This window comes from Muscardinus avellanarius (genome assembly GCF_963383645.1).
Source record: "Muscardinus avellanarius genome assembly, chromosome: 14".
NCBI lineage: Eukaryota > Metazoa > Chordata > Mammalia > Rodentia > Gliridae > Muscardinus > Muscardinus avellanarius.
Window position 1 is genome coordinate 34,604,012 of NC_137800.1, and position 21,195 is coordinate 34,625,206.

The 21,195-nt window shown below is 37.5% G+C and overlaps 1 protein-coding gene across 1 annotated transcript; it reads right to left on the reverse strand.

Annotated features, from left to right (window-relative positions):
* Positions 1-1,217: 1,217 nt before the first annotated feature.
* On the reverse strand, positions 1,218-18,737 carry RWDD4 (RWD domain containing 4; the record flags this gene model as incomplete). Its single annotated transcript, XM_080710001.1, has 7 exons — positions 1,218-1,250; positions 4,538-4,587; positions 8,965-9,082; positions 11,362-11,509; positions 11,593-11,702; positions 14,942-15,022; positions 18,714-18,737. 7 exons carry the CDS (start codon positions 18,735-18,737, stop codon positions 1,218-1,220), a joined length of 564 nt encoding a protein of 187 aa, XP_080566127.1.
* Between the last annotated feature and the right edge of the window lie 2,458 nt (positions 18,738-21,195).

Sequence of the window (21,195 nt, forward strand, 5' to 3'; positions counted from 1 at the left end):
TCAAATTACTCTTATGCTAACATAACTTCTTTAAAAATTAATAATTCTTTAAAACCTCAGAAACAAGCAGCACGGGTATAACTTGACATACTAACAAACTACCCTTCCATGTGTACAACAATAGTTCTTAAAGCTGGGGAGGATATACAAAGTCACTGTAAATCACATATCAACATCAATGACTTTTCCTAGTAAAACAGTCAATAGTTTCCACTATTAATGAAAAAATAAATCAAGCATGTTTAACAGTTCAGCATTTGAAATATTTCTATGTATATTATTAAAAGAAGAGGTTGAGAAATACATGTGAATACTTAATGACACTATAAAAATAACAAGACTTAAAATGGTTTTATATTAAACCCATTTAAACACTTGTTATCCAACAACTAAAACATCACAATAACAGATAGATAGGAATTTATTAAAATTGTTTCCAACAATACAAAAATTAAATATTAAGGCATCTTTTATTCCCATTCTGGTATATGCAGCAAAGAGAAATGCTTTAAATAAGAGCCAGCACTTATTCAAATGCTTTCTGATGTATTTGTATTTGGCAGATTTGTTTTATATTCTCCTATTACAGATCTCACTCAAAGTGTTCATGATCAAGCATGTTGACCGAAATCAAGAGAAAAATGTAAATAAATATCAATTTATTAAAGGAAAGCAGTTCATCATTGAAAATTAAAAAGGAACTATAAAGAATATCATATAAAGTTCAAATACCTGTATTTAAATTTCTCTGAAGCAATTTATGCTTCAGTAATTAAACAAAGAAGAAGAGAAAAAGACTTTAAAATGAAAAGTCTATTAATATGGATCATGCTGTGGAACAAGTGTACACTCAATATTCTGCTCTATTGGTATGACAGTTTGAAAAGGTCCTCATATTCCTTTAAAAATGATCATATCCACTAGAATAAGATCATATAAATCAACACTTGAATGTTATTCCTCACAGCTGTCCATTTATAAAGCTCAACAGGCTTCATAAAGTATACTAAACAGTAACATTTATACCTTTTATTAAGGCAAGTTTGTGAAAATAATTTAATACCAGATCTCTTCATGAACTTTCCACTGACAATTTTTATGTAAGAAACATACAAAAAGACTGTATTTTATAAAAAGCCATTTCAATATCAGAAAACAGCAGTGAAAGCTGATGGACTTCTTAAAGGATGCTCTTGTCTTGTCTCAAATTCCCCGTGCTACTCGTCATCCTTAGAGCCTGTTTTGCTTAACTATTAAAAAAAAAAATATTCAACAAGTTTAAATGATCATAGTATTCAATTCATTATATTCACTTGGTGTCAAAACTAAATAACAATAGGCAATAAGGTTCAAATAACTTGAATTTTAAGAATTTTAAGTTATCTATAGCTTTTCCCATTATGTAAATATGTTTCCACTTTAGGGTAGACAGGTTAAAAAATATAACCTCAATAAAGACATATCCTTTGAAGCTTCCCCCAAAATAAGTTAGAACCAAGACTGTACAAGTAAAAGGTGTCATTTTGTCATTTATAAAATCAATGACATTTCTTTTTGTTCCCTTTTGGCAATAATTTTTTTCCCCGAGTACCAGAGATTCAAATCAGGGCCTTGCACATGTTAAGTGAGTTCTCTGTCACTGAGCCACAATGCTGGTCCAAGAGATAAGAAATTCTTTAAATAGTAACAATCATTTAACAAAAGATCTGCCATCTAAACCAGACAAAAAAATTCTTTTTTTTTTTTTTGTTTTTTGTGGTACTGAGGGTAGAACCCAGGGGCTTTTCTATCTTCGGGCTATACTCCCAGACCTATTTTATACTTTATTTGGAAACAGGTTCTCACTAAGTTGCTGAGAAGCTCACAAAGTAGCTGAGGCTGGCCTCAAACCTGTGAGGTCCTCCTGTCTCGGCCTTCCAAGTGCTGCGATTACAAGCATGCGCCACCATGCCTGGCTTCAAGAAATTTTTAAAGTATAATTCTGAAAACATGAATAAAGACTATATAATTTTTCCTGATAAAAAAACTTTGGCAGAGGTTGGAAAATCTGTAGTAAGGCAGACAAGATTCTCAAATGATGGTTATTAAAATGACCATCCAGTTACTGAGACACCCTCTGAGAATGTGCGAAGCTGTGAAAAGCAGAAAGTACTAAGCGTAGAAGTTCTGAAAACACTTTGGAACTCTTTACACTTTAGAAAACTGAGGCCCCATAGCTGGGTGTGGTGACATGCTTGTAATCCCAGCATTCAGGAGGCTGACACCGGAGGATCATGGTTCGCAGACAGCCTCACCTACTTAGTGAGGCCCTCTGCAACTCAGTGAGACCTGGTTTCATAATAAGGAATAAAAAATAGGGCTAGGGGTGTAGCTCGGAGGTTGAATGCCCCTGAGTTCCATCCCCAGACCCGAAAAAAGAAAAAGAAAAGAAAAGAAAAGAAAACAAAAAACCTGAGGCCCCTAAGGAGCATTAAAAAAAATAGTGTGCTTTACCTATTGCATTTGAAATTACAAGTGAGAAATCTCAGTCATGTAAAAACAAAAATAATACCATCATATGATAACCCAGTAACATTTATTTTTGGTGGGGGGAGTGCTGGGGATTGAACCCAGGGGCATTCTACTTCTGAGATACACCACCAGTCTGCTTCATTTTTTAAAAATTTAATTTGTGTGCATATGTGGGCTCCTGGAAATTCTCTTAATAACAAACAACTCTTGGCTCTAAGGAAGGAGGAGTGTCTCACTCCCTTTAGGTCAGGCAGGTGACTTTTCTTCCCACTTCCCCGAGGTCCACTTGGGGAAGCAGTGCTGACTGAGAAAAGAGCTCCCTTCGGCTGGTGAGCTACCCACGGATACACCTGGGGCAGCACGGGTACCACCAACCTCAGTGGACAGGAGCCTGGGTACGTGAGAATCCACTTAAGCGGCATCCAGACAGACATTTCTATAGGACCAGCCTCCTGTCCAGGAACGGATGAGGACACACTGTGTACCTTTATTCTGATCATACCTCATGGCTCCCTACGCCCAGGTAATATTTTTGTACTACATCTGTAAGTACAAGATTATTTAAAATACTTTCTAGTATACATTCTATGGACGATAGCTGACTTTAAAATAAACTTCAGGAATCTGCTCATTTATAAATTACTCCTCTTTCTGGGTCTTTATTAAAATACTAATCTTTACTCGGGTCACATTAAATACTTCTTATAGTAGTTGTGGCACTAACTGCATACAAAACCTATTTCATGAAGTTCTACAAAGAGAACTAATGTACTATGTTAACTGTCAGTCTAACATGTTTAAAACTAGATAGTGCAAGAAAAATTTAAGGAAGGTTCACAGAAAAATTAATAGAAGGTAAACAATTTTCTTTTCTTTCTTTCTTTCTTTCTTTCTTTCTTTCTTTCTTTCTTTCTTTCTTTCTTTTCTTTTCTTTCTTTTTTTTTTTTTTTTTTTTTTTTTTTTTTGCAGTACCAGGGATGGAACCGAGGGGCATTCTACCTCTGAGCTACTCTCCCTGCCCTATTTTTTATTCTTTATTTTAAAACAGGGTCTCACAATAAGCCGGGTGTGGTGGCACATGCTTGTAATCCCAGCATTCGGGAGGCGGAGACAGGAGGATTGTGGTTTGCAGACAGCCTTGGCTACTTAGGCCATCTGCAACTCAGTGAGACCCGGTTTCAAAATAAAGAATAAAAAATAGGGCAGGGGCTGTAGCTCGGAGGTCAAATGCCCCTGGGTTCCATCCCCAGACCCGCAAAAAAAATAAAAAAATAAAAATAAATAAATAAATAAAACAGGGTCTCACTGAGTTGCAAAGGGCCTCACTAAGTAGCTGAGGCTGTCCACGAACCGTGATCTTCCTGTCTCAGCCTACCAGATGCTGAGATTATAAGCATGTGTCACCACGCCCAGCGAGGGTAAGCAATTTTAAACAACAAAGCCAGAAAATCTTTCTTGACAATTAGGCACTGCATTTAAGATCTGTACTTAAAAAAAAAATTAAGAACTTAGAGTGATTTTTACTAGAAGATTATTACTAGAAGATTTTACTAGAAGATTAAGTATTTCTTCTGTGGACAATTAGGCACTGCATTTAAGATCTGTACTTAAAAAAAAAATTAAGAACTTAGAGTGATTTTTACTAGAAGATTATTACTAGAAGATTTTACTAGAAGATTAAGTATTTCTTTCCATGACTAGTTGTCTAATTTTACACAAAACTTAGTCATAGTTAAGCATGTTCATTTTTGAGTTCATAAGTTCATTGTACTTATATAAATGGCTATGTTTTTGTAGTGTTAATTTACTTCTATAGATTTTACATTATTTAAGAAAAGAAAATTTAAAATTCAGGGTAATAGGAAGCAAAGAATATGGAATATACTTACATGCTGAATGTAAAAATATAAACAGATATCCCAGGAAATTTCAAAGGTTGCAGGGGGGGAAACAGAAAATATAAATTTCATTATTTGATGACAACAATAATAACAATTTTGAAGAGTAGAATATAGACATTATATACCTTCACAACATCAACCCAGTTCCAACCTCGAGGAAGTTCCCCTTTGTGATCTGGAAGATAAAATACAGTGACTTTATTTCTAAGACCGACTGGCCAGTATAAATTAATTAACATGTTACAAATAAAATTTTGTAGACTTCTGTATATAACAAATAGTTTAAAAGTTTAAATCAAATAATAGTAAGTTGGAAAAAGTTTATCATCTTTGTGAACTGAAAGCACCAATCTCCTGGAGATACTTGCAAAGTATTTGACATATATCCCCTTTTTACACTTACCTTATTTCCAATCAAGATAAATTTGTTATCAAGGAAAATATATATAGGCGAGTAGAGATCAATTTATTGATTTCATACATTTGCGCAATTCTGCTTTAGATACTGTCACTCCTTACTTAAGTAGGAAGCAGTATTAGTTCAAGATTTCCTGAGTGTTTCACATCAGGAAGCCAGGCACAGGGTGCCTTGTTAAAAAATGTTTGGCTTCAAGACTAAGAGGCCTAGTTAACATATGTATTAACTGGCCATGCTTTGGTAAATGTCAATTTGTTTAATTTATTCACTTATTTAACATTCTTCAAAAAGAGCTTTACTTTAGGGAGAATGCTTGGAAATGAACTCATGAAAATTTACATACACTGATTTAAGAAGTGTTTTTGTTTTTTTAGAATAATGTTCAAGTTTAAAAACAGTTTAACAAATACGTTACTATTTAAATGTTCTTAAAGAACAGGGTAGCATGTGTATGGAAATACACCAAGAGCTGTGTGCATATATGTTTTTATTGCTTTGAACATCACTATGATGTATAATTGTAATGCACTAATAAAATAATCAAAAAAATTCTTTAATTTCAACAACTTGATTTTGTTTCAAGTGATATATATATGTATGTACGCACACACACATATACATATATATATATATGTGCCTCATTCTGTTAAGTCATCAAAATCTACACTCAAAACAAGTACATTATCCTGACTGAGCATTCCTAATCTAAAATTAAAAATCAAAAATTTTTTCAAAATGTGAAACTCTTGGAGTAGTTTTACATTTTAGATCATTTCAGATTTTGAATTTTCAGATGAGGGAAGCCTGCAAATATTTCAAAATCTGAGAAACTTGAAAATACAAACACTTCTGGTCCCAAGCATTTTAAATGAAGACTATTCAACCTGTATTTATTTATTTATTTATTTATTTATTTATTTATTTATTTATTTATTGTGGTACTGGGGGTTGAACCCAGGGACATTCTACCTCTAAGCTACACCCCTGGTCCTATTTTTATTTTTTACTTTAAAACAGGGTTCGCAGAAAGCCTCACTAAGTAGCTGAGGCTGGCCTTGAACCTGTGATTCTCCTGTCTCAGCCTCCCAAGTACTAGGATTATAAGCATAAGCCACCATGCCTGGCTCAATGTGTATTAATTTTATAGCAAGAAAAACCAGAAACTATGATTCTTATAGGAAAAAAAAAAGCAGTATTATTGGATCTCAATTTTAGATGCTAATGGTCTTTTTCTTTCATGCCAGTAAGAATCTTATCCTACTGGCTACTGGTGATAAGGGGCACAGTGGCAGATTACTAATTCTGTTTAACTAAAACTTGCTTAAAATGCTACCATGACTATCTCATTGAGGTTCAATTTAGAATGAAATCTCCAAGTCACTATCCCCTACACTTCTATTGTAAGATAATGACTAGCTGGGTGTGGTGGTGCACACTTGAATTCCCAGTGAGTGCGACACCGACACAGGAGATATTAGTTGGAGATCAGGCTCAGCAACTAAATTTCAAAATAAAAAATAAAATAGAACTGGGGGTGTAGCTTGGAGGTAGAATGTCCCTGGGTTCCATCTCTAGTACCAAAAAAAGGCAATGACTAATTTAGGTGGGTATCACAAAAGAGATGAAGGTAGGGACCTAGCAATAAAAGATAGTAATCATAAGTAATAGGTCATTATGCATGAAAGCAATAGGTAAATAACCAGATGCTAAGAGATTACAAAGAGAGAGTAACCGAAGACCAAATAATGTTATATTCATAGATGAAAGTATCACTAGCAATCTTGCTAGCACTTATGGGGAGAGAGGAAGGGGGCAGTGGGGTAGGTTGCAGAGGGAATGTTATGTGCATATATGAATGTATCACTTTGGTTCTTAGTACAATGTATAATTACACTGTACCAATCAAATTCTAAAAAAAAAAAAAAGATTAACAAAAATTCTAGAAAACAGACTGTTATGGCTAACAATTTATGGCTTCAGTTGTATTTTAATGTTGCTTTGACATGAGGTATAATACATTCCTAGAATTTTATTTCACAAACCATTATAATTTTAAAAATGTATTTTTGGGATCCAACATAAGGATTCTTTCTTTTTATTCTGCCACAGACAAACATTAAATATAACATAAAACACCTAACAGAAAAATTTACAGACTGATATTGGTTTGCAAATTTCCAGGTTAAATAAGGAAAAAGAACCAGGCATAGTGGTACATGCCTGTAATCCCAGTACTTCCGGAAGCTGAGGCAGGAGGATTACAGACTCAAGGACAACCTTAGCAAGTAGTGAGACTCTCATCGCCCAGCAAGACTCTCTTCCCAAATAAGAAATAAAATTGGGCTATGGGTAGAATGCCTCTGGGTTCAATCCAAAAAAAAAAAAAAAAAAAGAAAAGAAAGAAAGAAAAAAAGAAAGAAAAAATGATCAAACATTATTATAATGATGATATGAGTTGGAGCTTATAATCCTTTCCTAAAGAGAAATTTTATTCTTAAATAATTATTGCTGTATAAATAACTACAGACAAGCCAGATGTAGTGGTGAATGCTTGTAATCCCAGCATTTGGAAGGCTGAGACAGGAGAATCGTGGTTCTAGGACACCCTCAGCTATTTAGTGAGGTCCTGTGCAACTCAGTGAGACCCTGTTTCAAAATAAAGAATAAACATTAGGACTGGGGGTGTAGCTAGGAGGTAGAATGCCCCTGGTTCCATCCCCAGTACTGCAAAAACAAAAACAAACAAACAAACAAAAAAACCCCCAAAAAACCCCCCAAACTTACAAACAAAAATATAAAGTTATTTATGATGTGTATCATACTAATGATATTAGACTGTTTTCAAGTAAAAGATATATTCTACACATTATTTTCTTTCTTTCTTTTCTTTTGGTACTGGGGATTGAACCCCATTCCAAGCTACACCTCAGCCCTTTTTGTATTTTATTTTGAAACAGAGTCTTAGTTGCTGAGGTTGGCCTAACACCTGTGATCCTCCTGTCTCAGTCTCCCCAAATATTGGATTTACAGGCAGATGCCATCACACCCAGCTATTCAACACAATTGTGTGTGTGTGTGTGTGTGTGTGTGTGTGTGTGTGTGTGTGTGTGGTACTGTGGATTATACCCAGAGGCATTCTACCTCTAAGCTACATCCCAAGCCCTATTTTACTTTTTTTTTTTTTTTTTGGTGGTACTGGGGATGGAACCCAGGGGCCTTCAACCTCTGGGCTACACTCCCTGACCTAATTTTTATATTTTTATTTGGAAACAGGGTCTCTTAAGCCAGTGGAGACTGGCTTCAAACCTCTGCGATCCTCCTGTCTCAGCCTCCCAAGCGCGGGGACTACAAGCGTGTACCACCACACCTGGCCCTATTTTACTTTTATTTGGAAACAGGGTCTCACTTGGTTGATAAGCCTCACTACTTGCTGAGGCTGTCGTCAAACCTGTGATCTTCCTATCTCATATTCCCACACACTGGGATCATAGACTTGCACCACCACACCCAACTTCCGCACAATTTTTAATAATACACATACCTGTCATAGAAGTAAACAAATAAAAAACCCAAACATGTTAAAGTATACGAGACACATGATGTTTTCATATATCATTTCAATGTTCTAGACTCATTTACCCCTCACTTACCTTTTTCTTTTTCCTTTTTTTTGTTGTTCCGGGAACAGAACATGACTATGCACCCAGCCCTATTTTATGTTTGTTTGTTTGTTTGTTTGTTTTTGTGGTACTAGGAATGGAACCCAGGAGCTTTTCTCTGGGCTATACTCCAAGACCTATTTTTTACTTTATTGGAAACAGGGTCTTACCAAGTTGCTGAGAGCCTTACTAAGTAGCCGAGTCTGGCTTCAAATTTGCAATCCTCCTGTCTCAGCCTCCCAAGTACTGGGATTACGATTGTGTGCCATCATGCCTGGCTATTTAGTTACCTTTTTACAAATGATTATTTTCTCTTGTGATGAAGTAGTAGTACATATTTACAATGTTGCTTATTATGATCTAAATGTTCCAAGAACAAAATGTGAAATATTAATCTTCTAAATATATTAAGCATCCATATTACACTAAAAAGCAATCTATTAATCTATGTTATAAAAGACAAAAAATAACAAACCTGTTTTATCAGCCAGCTTCCGTTTCTGGGCTTTTGAAAGTTGTTCTTTTTTGTCTTTTTTCTTACTTGATGGGGCTGTATTAGGAGTTTCGACTGAGATGATATTGCTTATAGATGTCTAAAAAAAGAAAAATGACTGTGAGACTCATACCTTAAAACTTATTAAATTGCACTAAATACATCTAAATTCTCAAATGGGTTGATACTATCTAGACTGAATAAACTGGAAATCCTATTATTATTATTATTATTTATTCATTAAGTCAGGTACCCTTAACACATGATTGGTCTCAGTGTTTCAAAAATTCACATCAGATTTAATTTTAATGCAATAGTTAAAACCAGAACTGTGAGGAAGGAGATCTGGTTATCTGCATTATGTTGAAGATTTGAAGTTCTAAGATAGTTTTATAATTCAATTAACTTGCTATTACTTGGAAATTTAAACAGGTACCTATCTAGAACATTATGGATTCCTGAGAAATCTTTGAGACATGTGGGTTCGTGCAGTTAGTATTTGTGATGGCTAGAATTTAAAATGCTTACTAGGTGACAAGTATTGCTATAAATGTTTTCTATCTATCACTCATCTGATCCTTACTACAATTCTTGAAGGTAGAGACTATTATTTATTCTTTTAAGGTAGATACTATTATAACACCCATTTTACCAATGAGGAATGGAGCACAAAGAGACTAAAGAAACACTTGCCTCAGAACACAGTTAACAAGTGATGCAGCGAGGTTTGAACCAGGTAGGATGGCCCTTAGACCTAGCGGACACTCTCCCCTGCTCACATACTGCCTCTGCATTTTCTTCTCTGTGTTCTGTTGAGTGTGGAAGCCCTAACCACTCACGAAGAAGATGTAGCTTCTGTTGCCAAAGAGCTTACATTACGGTTCACTAGATAAAGCTCGACTAATGGTGACTGTTCAAAATCTTTCAGTGCAAGGCTTGGGGTGCAGGGAGGACTTATGTTAGATGCTTAAGGTCATAAAAGATAATTAGTTCCTAAAACTACTCCACTCCAGAAATAAAACAACTATTTTTTCTATTCATTAAAGTCGTCTTAAGTTCTAATACCTTCAAATTGAACTATGGCATGGCTTCTTACAACAAAGTAATAAGCTTCATGGAGAAAGCAATTTCATGCCAATTTTAGTAATACATAAGAAATCTTAGCTGGGTGTGGTGGTGCATGTTTGTAATCTCAGTACTTGGGAGGCTGAGACAGGAGAATCACAGGTTCGAAGCCAGGCTCAGCAACTTAGTGAGATTCTCAGCAACTTAGTGAGATTCTGTTTCCAAATAAAAAATATAGAGAGAGCTGGGTATGATGGTACAAGCCTGTAATCTCTTTAGTTGGGAGGCTGAGACAAGATGATCATAGGTTTAAGGACAGCCTCAGCAAGTAGTGAGACTCTCATCAACCCAGTGAGACTCTGTTTCCAAATAAAAAGTTAAATTGGGCTGGGGATGTAGCTTGAAGGTAGAATATCTCTAGGTTCAATAAATAAAATAGGCCTAGGTGTGTAGTCTGTAGGTAAAAGGCCATGGTTTCCATCCCCAGTACTAAACAAACAAACAAAACAAAACAAAACAAAACAAAACAAAAAAACGTTTCGCTCTCTAAGCTTTATGAAAACATTAAGTAGCTGGACGTGGTGATGCACGCTTGTAATCCCGGTACTTGGGAGACTGAGAAGACAGGAGGAACGAAGGTTCATAGTCAGCCTCAGATACTTAGTGAGGCCCTCTACAACTTAGTGTGACCCTGTTTTGAAATAAGTAATAAAAATAGGGCTGGAGATGTAGCTCAGAGGTAAAATGCCCCTGGGTTCCATGCCCAGTACTACAAATACATAAAAAAAGACATTAAGTAAATTTTAAAAATACTTGATTCTATATCTCAGTTTTATGAGCATAAGAAGCATTTTAGTCTTTGATGAAAGGTAAAAATGCAGAGGATACAATTTCATTTTATCTAGGTTAAAAAAGTTTAACCTAGCCAGGCATGGTGGCTCATGCTTGTAATCCCTGCCCTTGGGAAGCAGAGACAGGAGGTTCGCACAGGTTCGAAGGCAGCCGTGCTGGCTTAAGAAACCCTGTTTCCAAATAAAAATATAATATAGGTCTGGGAGTGTAGCCCGGAGGTATAAGGGTTTCCAGAAACCCCAGTACCACCAAAAACAAAAAACAAAAAACAAACAAAAAAAAAAAAACCCCAAAATAAAATAAATAGGTTTAACCTAAAGTTCATTGTTCTTCTTTAAGTCAGATATAATTCCCATTTTAAATTTAACACAAAGTCTCAACAAATATTAACAAGTGAAAATTAATTACTAGCAGACCAAAACCAAAACAAAAGAATCTGGCAGAAAATAACCATATACTCACTGTAGAATTTATGGGATGGTGATTCTCCATGAACTGTTCTTTATTGTCCTTAGCATATTCAAACAATGTATAGGTCATAGCAGTTCCAAGGTTAACTTCCACAGCTTCCTGTAACTTGTCTAATATACTCTGCTTTACAGCTGATGATCTACAATGCAGAACAAACATACTGTTAAGAGGAACATAAAGTATAGAGTAAAATGAAAGAACAATGAAAACAAAACTACTCACATGGTGTTGTTAAAAAAAGCGTTCATAGATATAATTGGAGGTGTTTGGGGATATGTTTCTGTCCAGGAAATCTCTATTAAGAAGGCTTTGGGATCACCATTTTCACCTATCTGAAGAAAAGGGAAATCTTAGGCTTGTGAAAAGTGATAAAAAGACAGAGTACTAAATTATGATTCTTAAAATAATTCTTTCTAATAGTCATGTTCAGATCAGAAATGCAGGGTTTCAGGATAAGACTGAGCCAGGGCCAGGGGAATGTAAAGAAAGCATAACTTTAATTTAGTTCCTGCCTGTCTTAGCGGGTTTAGTTTATGCACCAGCCAGTTTCTCAATCAGCCCACCACTTCTCCAGTACCAAGGCTACTCATTTTGCCTTTTTTTGCTTTCACCAGTTTTCTGAGGATGAAGAGAAGATGTCAATTGGGAGGAAAGAGAAGACAATAGACAAAATAATTATCCATGAACTTGAAACTCCTTATTTTTATCTTAAGCTTTTCAATAGTTGAATCATAATAGGCAGAAAAAACAGGGCAATATTCATTAGTGTGATCCGAAGAGACCAGAAAACAAAGCATAAAATTGACAGAAAAAGGGAAAAGACAAAAGAGAAAAGACAAAGAAAAGCCTTGTCTGATTTAAAATAGATTTAATCTGAATCTATTAGATTATTAAATCAATAAATAAAAATTATTAAATTAAACCTATCATTGTTTTAAATCTTGGCTGAAAAGCGATTCCTGAATAATTTAGAATGTTTGTTTCTTTTGCTCCTCTTTTTATTTACAATTTTTAAAATCTTAATAATGAAGTAGTATAATAGATGCTTGTTAATACTTATTTACCAAATACTTTTTGCTCCATTTACTTTCATTTTCTTTCTACCTCAGAATCAACTCCCAATCCCTCAAAGCATGTGTCTTCGTGTGGATGTTGTTGCTGTTGAACCATTTAAAATATTGTCTTCAAATATTTATGGGTTACGCCGGGCTTGGTGCATGCTTGCAATTCCAGTACTTGGGAGGCTGAAACAGGAGGATCATAGGTTTGAAGACAGCCTCAGCAAGTAGTGAGACTTTCATCAACCTAGTGAGATCCTGTTTCCAAATAAAAATAAAATAGGGCTGAGGACGTGGCTTGGGAATAAAATGCCCCTGGGTTCTACCCCCAGTACCAAATATAACTATATATATGGGTAAGCCACAAGGTGGCACATTCCTGTAACACCAGTACTTGGGAGGCAGAGATAGGAGCATCACAGGTTAGGGGTCAGTGCATATAACTTAGTAAGACTCTGTTTCAAAATAAATAAGAAAAAGAGGGGTAAGGGTATAGCTCAGAAGTAGCATACCCCTGGGTTTAATTCAGTGATACTGACACACACACACACACCATACATAATGGATAAAGTATCTAAGGACATTCTCTTTTATAACCACAAGACCATTATCAGAACCAAGAAATTCAACACTTGTTAATATAGCCGGGCGTGGTGGCGCATACTTGTAATCCCCGCGCTTGGGAGGCTGAGACAGGAGGATCGCGCAGGTTTGAAGCCAGCTTCAGTTGGCATAAGAGACCCTATTTCCAAATAAAAAATATAAAATAGGTCTGGGAGTGTAGCCCAGAGGTAGAAGGCCCCTGGGTTTCATCCCCAGTACCACCAAAAAAAAAAAAAAAAAAAAAAAAAAAAAAAAAAATTACATAAACTTTGATTCAGAATGGTTCCCAGTCTTCTCCTTTGCTTTTTAAAAGTCTTTTAAGACACTGAAGATCCTGGTTAGTTTTACTGAGTGAAGTCTGAGATCTGGACTGTTCAGATTCCAGTTAAAACATTTTAGTAAGGAAAAGTAATATGTGGTATACTCTCAGCATTATCTAAGGAGGTACAAGAGATCTGCTGAAAGCATCATTGGTGAAACCAAGCTCGATCACTTAGTCATGGTGATCTTTTCCAGAACTCTTCAATGTAAAGGTACCTTTTCATTTTGTAATTCAGAAGTAATCTATGGAGTAATACTACAAAATGGTGTGAATACCTTCTCAAGAACCTTTTACTCAAAGGTTTTTAGCATTCATTAATAACTCTGCCTGAATCAGCTATTGGATTGGTGGCTGAAAAATGGTGACTTCCTAATAAAACTATATGGAAGAGTCCCTGAAACAGTTCAGGAAAGAGCATTTCATCTTGGTACAGGATTATGCTAATCTTCTCTGTAATTTTTTTTTTTTTTTTTGGTGGTACTAGGGTTCCTGGAAACCCTTTTACCTCCGGGCTACACTCCCAGACCTATTTTATACTTTTTATTTGGAAACAGGGTCTCTTAAGCCAGCGCGGCTGGCTTCAAACCTGCGCCATCCTCCTATCTCTGCCTCCCAAGCGCGGGGATTACAAGCGTGGGCTGCCATGTCTGGCAAGATTTAAACTTTTTCGTTTCAAATTATTACTTAACTTTACTTTCTGTCTACTAGCTTTTCATCCTTAGCACTTTATTCTCAATCTTAGACCATACAATATAAGGTGAGACTCATAAATCAACTAAATAAATTTAGGGATATATGGAAATACCTGTATAAGTTGACTACATGCATAATGGATGGCACCAGTTTTGCTAGTTTTGAATACAGAGATATTTAAAAAGTGACAAAAGTGATTTGCTTTGAACAATCATGAAATCTTTATTCAAGGTGTATTTAGAAACAAATTGCCGCAGGTCTCACACTGTTAGGTATAGAAGATATAGAGACAAGACCTTTCCTGTCTTCAAAGGAAATAAGTCATTTAGCTGACTCACTAAACTGCAGCACAGTAGTTTAAAAGTAACAGCATAAGGTATGAAGACTTGGGGAATGGTTCATTCTGCTTCAAAGTCAGGGCAGAGATAGGAGACATGAGTCAAATATGAGGAGGCTTGAGTTGGGTCCTAAAGGAGAAGCCAGATGGGTAACCGATGAGAGGTGAGGGAGAGAGCAAGTAAGGTGTCAAATGTTAAGAATAGTTAACACCGCCGGGCGTGGTGGTGCACGCTTGTGATCCCTGCGCTTGGGAGGCGGAGACAGGAGGATCGCGCAGGTTCGAAGCCAGCCTCTCTGGCTTAAGAGATCCTGTTTCCAAATTAAAAAAAAAAAAAAAAAAAAAAAAAAAAAAAAAAAAAAAAAAGGTCTCTAGGAGTGTAGCCCAGAGGTAGAAGGGTTTCCAGGAACCCCAGTACCACCAAAAAAAAAAAAAAAAAAAAAAAAAAAAGAAAAAAATACAAAGACATAATAAATTTAAACAACAAAATCAATACACTTAGCAATCTTTATTTTTCTAGCAAAGCAGTAGGTTATACCTATTCATGCCATGTCTTACCCTATATTGAAATGAAACTGGACTTAATTCCCGGAAACTTTCATCTCCTTCATAAATAGAACGCAATGCTTCTAGTTCCATCTGAAAGAAAAGGATCAGTGAGTTTTGTTTAGTGGTATAAATGGATTAGAAATAGACTTTTAGTTTCTAACTTAAGCCCACTCAACTGTAAAACTTGGATGACTTACATGGCTTTAGATGTCGGTGACGAATGGGTAAATACCAACACATTACAAACACACTGACAATACTTCAAAACTAAGTGTCAGACACTGTTAGGCATTTTACATTGTATCATCTCACTTTATTCTCACATCTATCCTCTGAAGAAGACCTATCATCATACTTCCTCCTTCCCATCTCAAGAGATTTAGTTTAAAGCAACTCCAGAAGCTGGATGTAGTGGCCCAGTCCTGTAATCCCAGTATTTGGGGGGGCTGAGATAGAAGGAGTAAAGGTTCAAGGCCTGCCTCAGCAACTTAGCAAGACCCTGCTTCAAAACAAACAAAAACCATAAAAATAAAGCAACTCTACTGCATGTACTCTTATCTACTGGAGAACAAGTAGCCTGGGAGAGAAAAAGCACTAAATCTGGAGATGATATATATAATTTACAATAATTTCCCATTTTTTACACATATTATTTATATGTGCAATCCTTTCCATAGAATGATAAAAAGCTAAAGAACAGTTAAGGACAACAATAACAACAACAAAAAACTTTAAGAAGAAAAGTGATAAGATCTACTCAAGATGGGAGATAGACCTGCAAAGAAAAATATATTTGGGAGACTGAGATAGGAGGATCTCAGGTTGCAAGATAGCTTCAGCAACCTAAAAAAGAGCTTTGGGGTAGTAGCCTGGAAGTAGAATGCCAGAGTTTAATTCCATGTGTACACACACACACACACACACACACACACACACACACAGCCTTACAAATGAGAACTCTAAGTCACTGTTAGTGATCACTGATAAATCCTGAAAAGCAAAGATAGACTGATTTGGGTAGATGTTTCAGTTTTTTCAAAAGATCCATGTCATGAATTCAACAAACTAAATATGGCAACCTTGATCTACATGAACAAAATTTTAGAATACATTATTAAAGACATAGTATATGACGACCTGGAAGAGTAAGGACTAATCTGTAAGATTTATCAAGTAGATGTAACACAAGAGGTATCTAAACAATCCTCCTTGGGGAGGATAACTCAACTGGTTTATTAGAGAAAAGCACGGAATATAGTCTATCCACATTTTAGCAAAGCTCCATAAGTTTATCTTGCTATCCTCATTGAAAAAAAATATAAGCATTCAACCTGGAGTCATGGGCAACTAACAAGATTAGATTGGAACAAACAACTTTACTCAGAACGTAGTGCTACTACTCTTTCTGCCCTTAGTCCATTCCTTTATTTTAATTAATGACTTATACAGGCTCTCCGCAACTTAAGTGAGGACCTGTTTCCAAATAAATTATAGAATAGGTCTGGTAGTATAGCCCAGAGGTAGAAAGCCCCTGGGTTCCACCCCTAGTACCACACGCACACACAAAAAAAGAGTAAAGGCAGGTTTATTAACTCTGTGGAAGATAATTTGATGAGACAGTGAATCATGCTGTTGGCAAAATAAGAATCCAGAAAGTTCTCCAAAAATAAACTAATGATGAAATTCTATGGGTAAGTAGAATTTCCTCTTAGGTACTAAATATACAAGTAGAAGCTGAAAGAAAAGTCACTTTATATAAAGCATTAAAGGATGTCAGTTGTTAGTAAATCAGGAAACAGTGTGATGCTACAATTATAAACTTAGAATCTATCCATAAATCCTATTCTGGGATACAGAAGGAACTAAAATGAATGGATGCATGATGAGGTCTTAAAAATTGGACAGAAATTTGTCTTCAAAGAACTGGGCATCTATCATGAAAAGAATGGAACTTTTTGTTGTTGTTAAAATGAAGAGTTCATGTAAATTAGTACAGACAGTATGTAAAACAATATGGGGGGTCCTCAAAAAAAAAAAAAAAGAACTACCATATGATCCAGCTATAACACTCCTAGGTATACATGAAAGAAAAGGTGCTATGCACAACAAGTAAGACACAGAATCAGCCCAGGTGCCTGTCTACAGATGAAGAGACAGAGAAAATAGGGCATATATACACAATGGAGTCTTATTCAGCCATAAAGAACAAAATCATATCATTTGCAGGAAAATGGATGGAACTAGAGGACATCATGTTAAAATAAGCCAGGCACAAAAGGCCCAATACACATTTTCTTTCATGTGTGAAAACAACAAAAAAAATCTGAAAATATAAAATAAACTATTAGGGGATAGGAAGGGAATTGGGGAGAAGGGGAAGAGAGGGTAGAGGAAGGGTAGACAGGATAAAGATATGATATGTGCATGCATGGAAATGTCACAATGAAACTCACTAACTTGTATAGTAACATGCTAATAGTAATTTTAAAAGTGGAGATTAAGATTTAGTAGGTCTGAGGTAAAGTACAGGCTTCTAACAACCATGTGTGGTAACCCACAAGTCAAACTTTGAGAAACATTACACTGTATGTTGTGTTCTTTCCAAGAAGACCACTACTTTTTTAACCATTATGGAATACAATTCTACTATTCTGATACATGTCTATATTATAGAATTATTGATTAAGGTAATTAGCATATCCATCACTTCAATTCACCATTTCTCTGTGGATGAGAACACTTGAAATTCCAGCTTAAAATATACATTAGTTTATTGCTAATTATGATCACTCTTAGCATGTTACAGATCATCAGAACTTATTCTTCAATCTCACTGTAACTTTGTATCCCTTGACTAATCTTTCCTTCTCCTATCCCCAGGAGTCAGAACTATTAATGCCTTCATTTAGAAACTCACTGGTAAGAATATTTTAGACAGGTATCAACTAGTTTGTTGGGCTTGGGGACATTTAAAGATAACTTTCAACCCAGAAATCCTATTACATCCATCATAGAAAATGTTTTCAAGCAATATATTCCAAATAAACTAAGTATCTGCTATCCAAGGAGACTTGTGTCCTAATCCCAATTTTGCCACACACTCGCCGTATATCCCTGGGAATCTCACTTTACCACTGTAGACACTTTTCCTCATTTACACACCCTACAGAGTTAGAAGGTTCTCCTACCGATGGCCTCCTCTTCAACTCTATCATATGATTCAATGTCACACTGACATTTTGCAAGAAAACAAACATAAACCTTACAATTCAGATGGTACATTTATGCTCAGAACAAACTTTGTATCCACGGGACAACTAACTGATGGAGATGTTCGGGTCTTTTATCTCCCTTCACCAGAAATTTAACTAACTCAATTAACCCTTTCTCTACCAGCCAACGGATTTTAAATTTTAAAGGTGATCTCTTTCCAAGTCAGCAAAACTCAGTACACAAGTACTAAGCAACTCACGGGACCTATGCGGAACCAAGCACCTTAGGGTTGTGTTCCAAGGATACTCATCTTTGTTAATAAGAAATTCTGGATAGAGTCCCAGGTTTGCAAAACTGAAAGGAAAAAAAAAAATATGGGGCAGGAGAGGCCGAGGAGGACTCGTACCCATTCATGTTTGCTTGACCTCATGCCCGCTTGGCCTCTGGGCACCAGTAGTAAAAACCAGGCACCCTGGCCAGGCGCTGAGTGCGAAGGACACACGTGCGGGGCCTCGAGCTGCCCTACCTAGAAACCGCGGGGAAAGGGGCGTCCAGCCCGAGGACTCACCTCCTGGTCCTCGTTGGCACCCATCGCGCCGGGCGCCTCCCAGGTGGACAGCGGTCGCTACAACCGAGAGAAAGCCAGGACAGTGGCCCCGAGGCCGGGGCGTTCCCCTTCCGCGATTCGGCTGCAGGGTGGGAAGTCTCTCTTCGCGGCCGTAAACCCGGCCCTCTGCAGCACCCAGAAGCGATCGATGGGGTGTGGGCTAGGGTGCCCAAGCGGCTGGAGGGGCGCACGGGCGTCTCGGAAGAGGCTGAGGGGCGGCACCGGAGGAGGCTCCGCCCCTTGCCACTTACTGCATTTTTTATTGGCTGCTTCTCTCCCCGCCCCCAGCTCTTTCTCCACTAGGAAGAGGAGCCCCTCACTTACGTTTTGAGAAAAGGCGTAAAGTTCCGGAGCGGCAATTGGTGTAGTGCGCTGTCACTCAGGCCAAGAAAGTGCTTCCTGTGCCAGCGGAGGCGGGGAAAGGGAAGTCCCGCCTCCCGAAGCCAGCTCTAGGGCCGAGGCTGTAGGGACGGTTTCTGGCGTTCCGTGACATCCCCGTCTGTCTCTCCTTCTTCTCTCCCTGCAGAAGGCGACCGGCCATCGCTGCAGCGGGCCCAGGGCGTGCGTCCTGGGTGAGTCCGGGCTCGTAAATATGCGGGGCCAGGCGAGGCCGCCGAGGAAGAGGGCTGGTGGCTATCACTGCTGGTTTGGGGCGGGTGGGGGGTGGGGGGCTGTGTTTTCCTAAAGCGTCAACCGGTGCAGTCCTGGTGTTTCTCCTTCAGTGCTGAAGAAAAAACGCACTTATTTCCAGGGACTTCCGGGTGGTGGGTGGTGGTAGAGGAGGAAAATTTTGTCTGCCTTTAGGGCTGCAAAGTGATTTTCTTCTCCCCTGCTTTTTGGAGCTAGCAAGGCAGCTCCATGTTGCGACCTTGGAGAAGCAGCTTTTCCTCCTAGGTGTTTCTTCTCATCCTCAACATCAGTTTACCTGCCCTCCTTACCATCACCCTTTCGGCCCCAAACTGTCGTTCTTCCTTTGATCTTTCTGTAATTGGACATCTCTGAATCTAATTCCTAATAACACATGTCCCGCACCCCCGTGCCCCCAGTTAACTAAAGAATAATAACCATACGCTCCTTTTCACGTACTTCTCTGATCGGGTCACTTTCGTTATTATCTTCCACGCTGGCAGCCAGATTACTTCCTTTGCACCACATGACTTCCATCCCAATGCTCACTTCTGCAAGTTCTTCCTGGTCATAGTTTGGTTATTTGCTCCATTAGCTACTTCCAGGATATCTAGAAGTTTCCCCTCCCCTGGTTGTCATAGAAATCTCAGTTTGCACTTGTCCTTTACCGTGTTATTTCCATTCCCATCCCTTTAGTTAGAATAAGCATGACCATTTCAAGTGTCAAACTGTTAAGGTAGAATGTGGCAGTAATTTCTAATATAGTCCTTGTGGAGGGGGTACTGGGGATGGAACCCAGGGTCATTCTACCTCCGAGCTACACCCCCAGCCCAGTTTTTAATTCTTTATTTTGAAGCAGGGTCTCACTGAGTTGGAGAGGACCTCACTAATTAGCTGAGGCTGACCGCAAACCGTGATCCTCCTGTCTCAGTCTCCCGAATGCTGGGATTACAAGAATGCGCCACCACGCCCGGCCTGATACAGTCTTTTTATACAATCATTTTTTAACAGATTTACCAGAACTTGAGTTGCACTGTTGAGTACCATAACCAGTAGCCACATGTGGTTATTGAGCACTTGAAATAGGCTAGTTTGAATTGATCTGTGCTATGATTATAAAATACAGGCTCGATTTAGAAGACAATACAAAAAGTAAATGGTTTTATTAATAATAATATATATATATATATTGAGATTTGGATAACATTTTTCATATATTAGATTAAATGAGATGTTATTAAAGCAACTTTCATATGTTTTTTACTTTTTTTTTTTGATGGTACTGGGGTTCCTGGAAGCCCTTCTGCCACCGGGCTACACTCCCAGACCTATTTTATATTTTTTTATTTGGAAACAGGATCTCTTAAGCCAGTGAGGCTGGCTCTGAACCAGCGCGATCCTCCTGTCTCCGCCTCTCAAGCACGGGGATTACAAGCGTGCCACCATGCCCGGTTGTTTTTTACTTTTAATCAGTGCTAGAAAATTAAAATTACTTATGTGATTCATATTATATTTCTCTTGGGTGGCACTGATTTAAAGCTTTGTAAGTCATTTCTAGTCCCCCTCATTTTCAATCCATGCTCAAAGACTAGAGCTCTTTCTTTCTTTCTTTCTTTCTTCCTTTCTTTCTTTCTTTTTTTTTTTTGTGGTGCTGGGGATGGAACCTAGGGACTTTCTACCACTGGGCTACACTCCCAGACCTATTTTTTTATATTTTATTTGGAAACAGGGTCTCACTAAGTTGCTGCGAGCCTAAGTAGCTGAGGCTGGCTTTGAACTTGCACAGTCCTCCTGTCTCAGCCTCCCAAGTACTGGG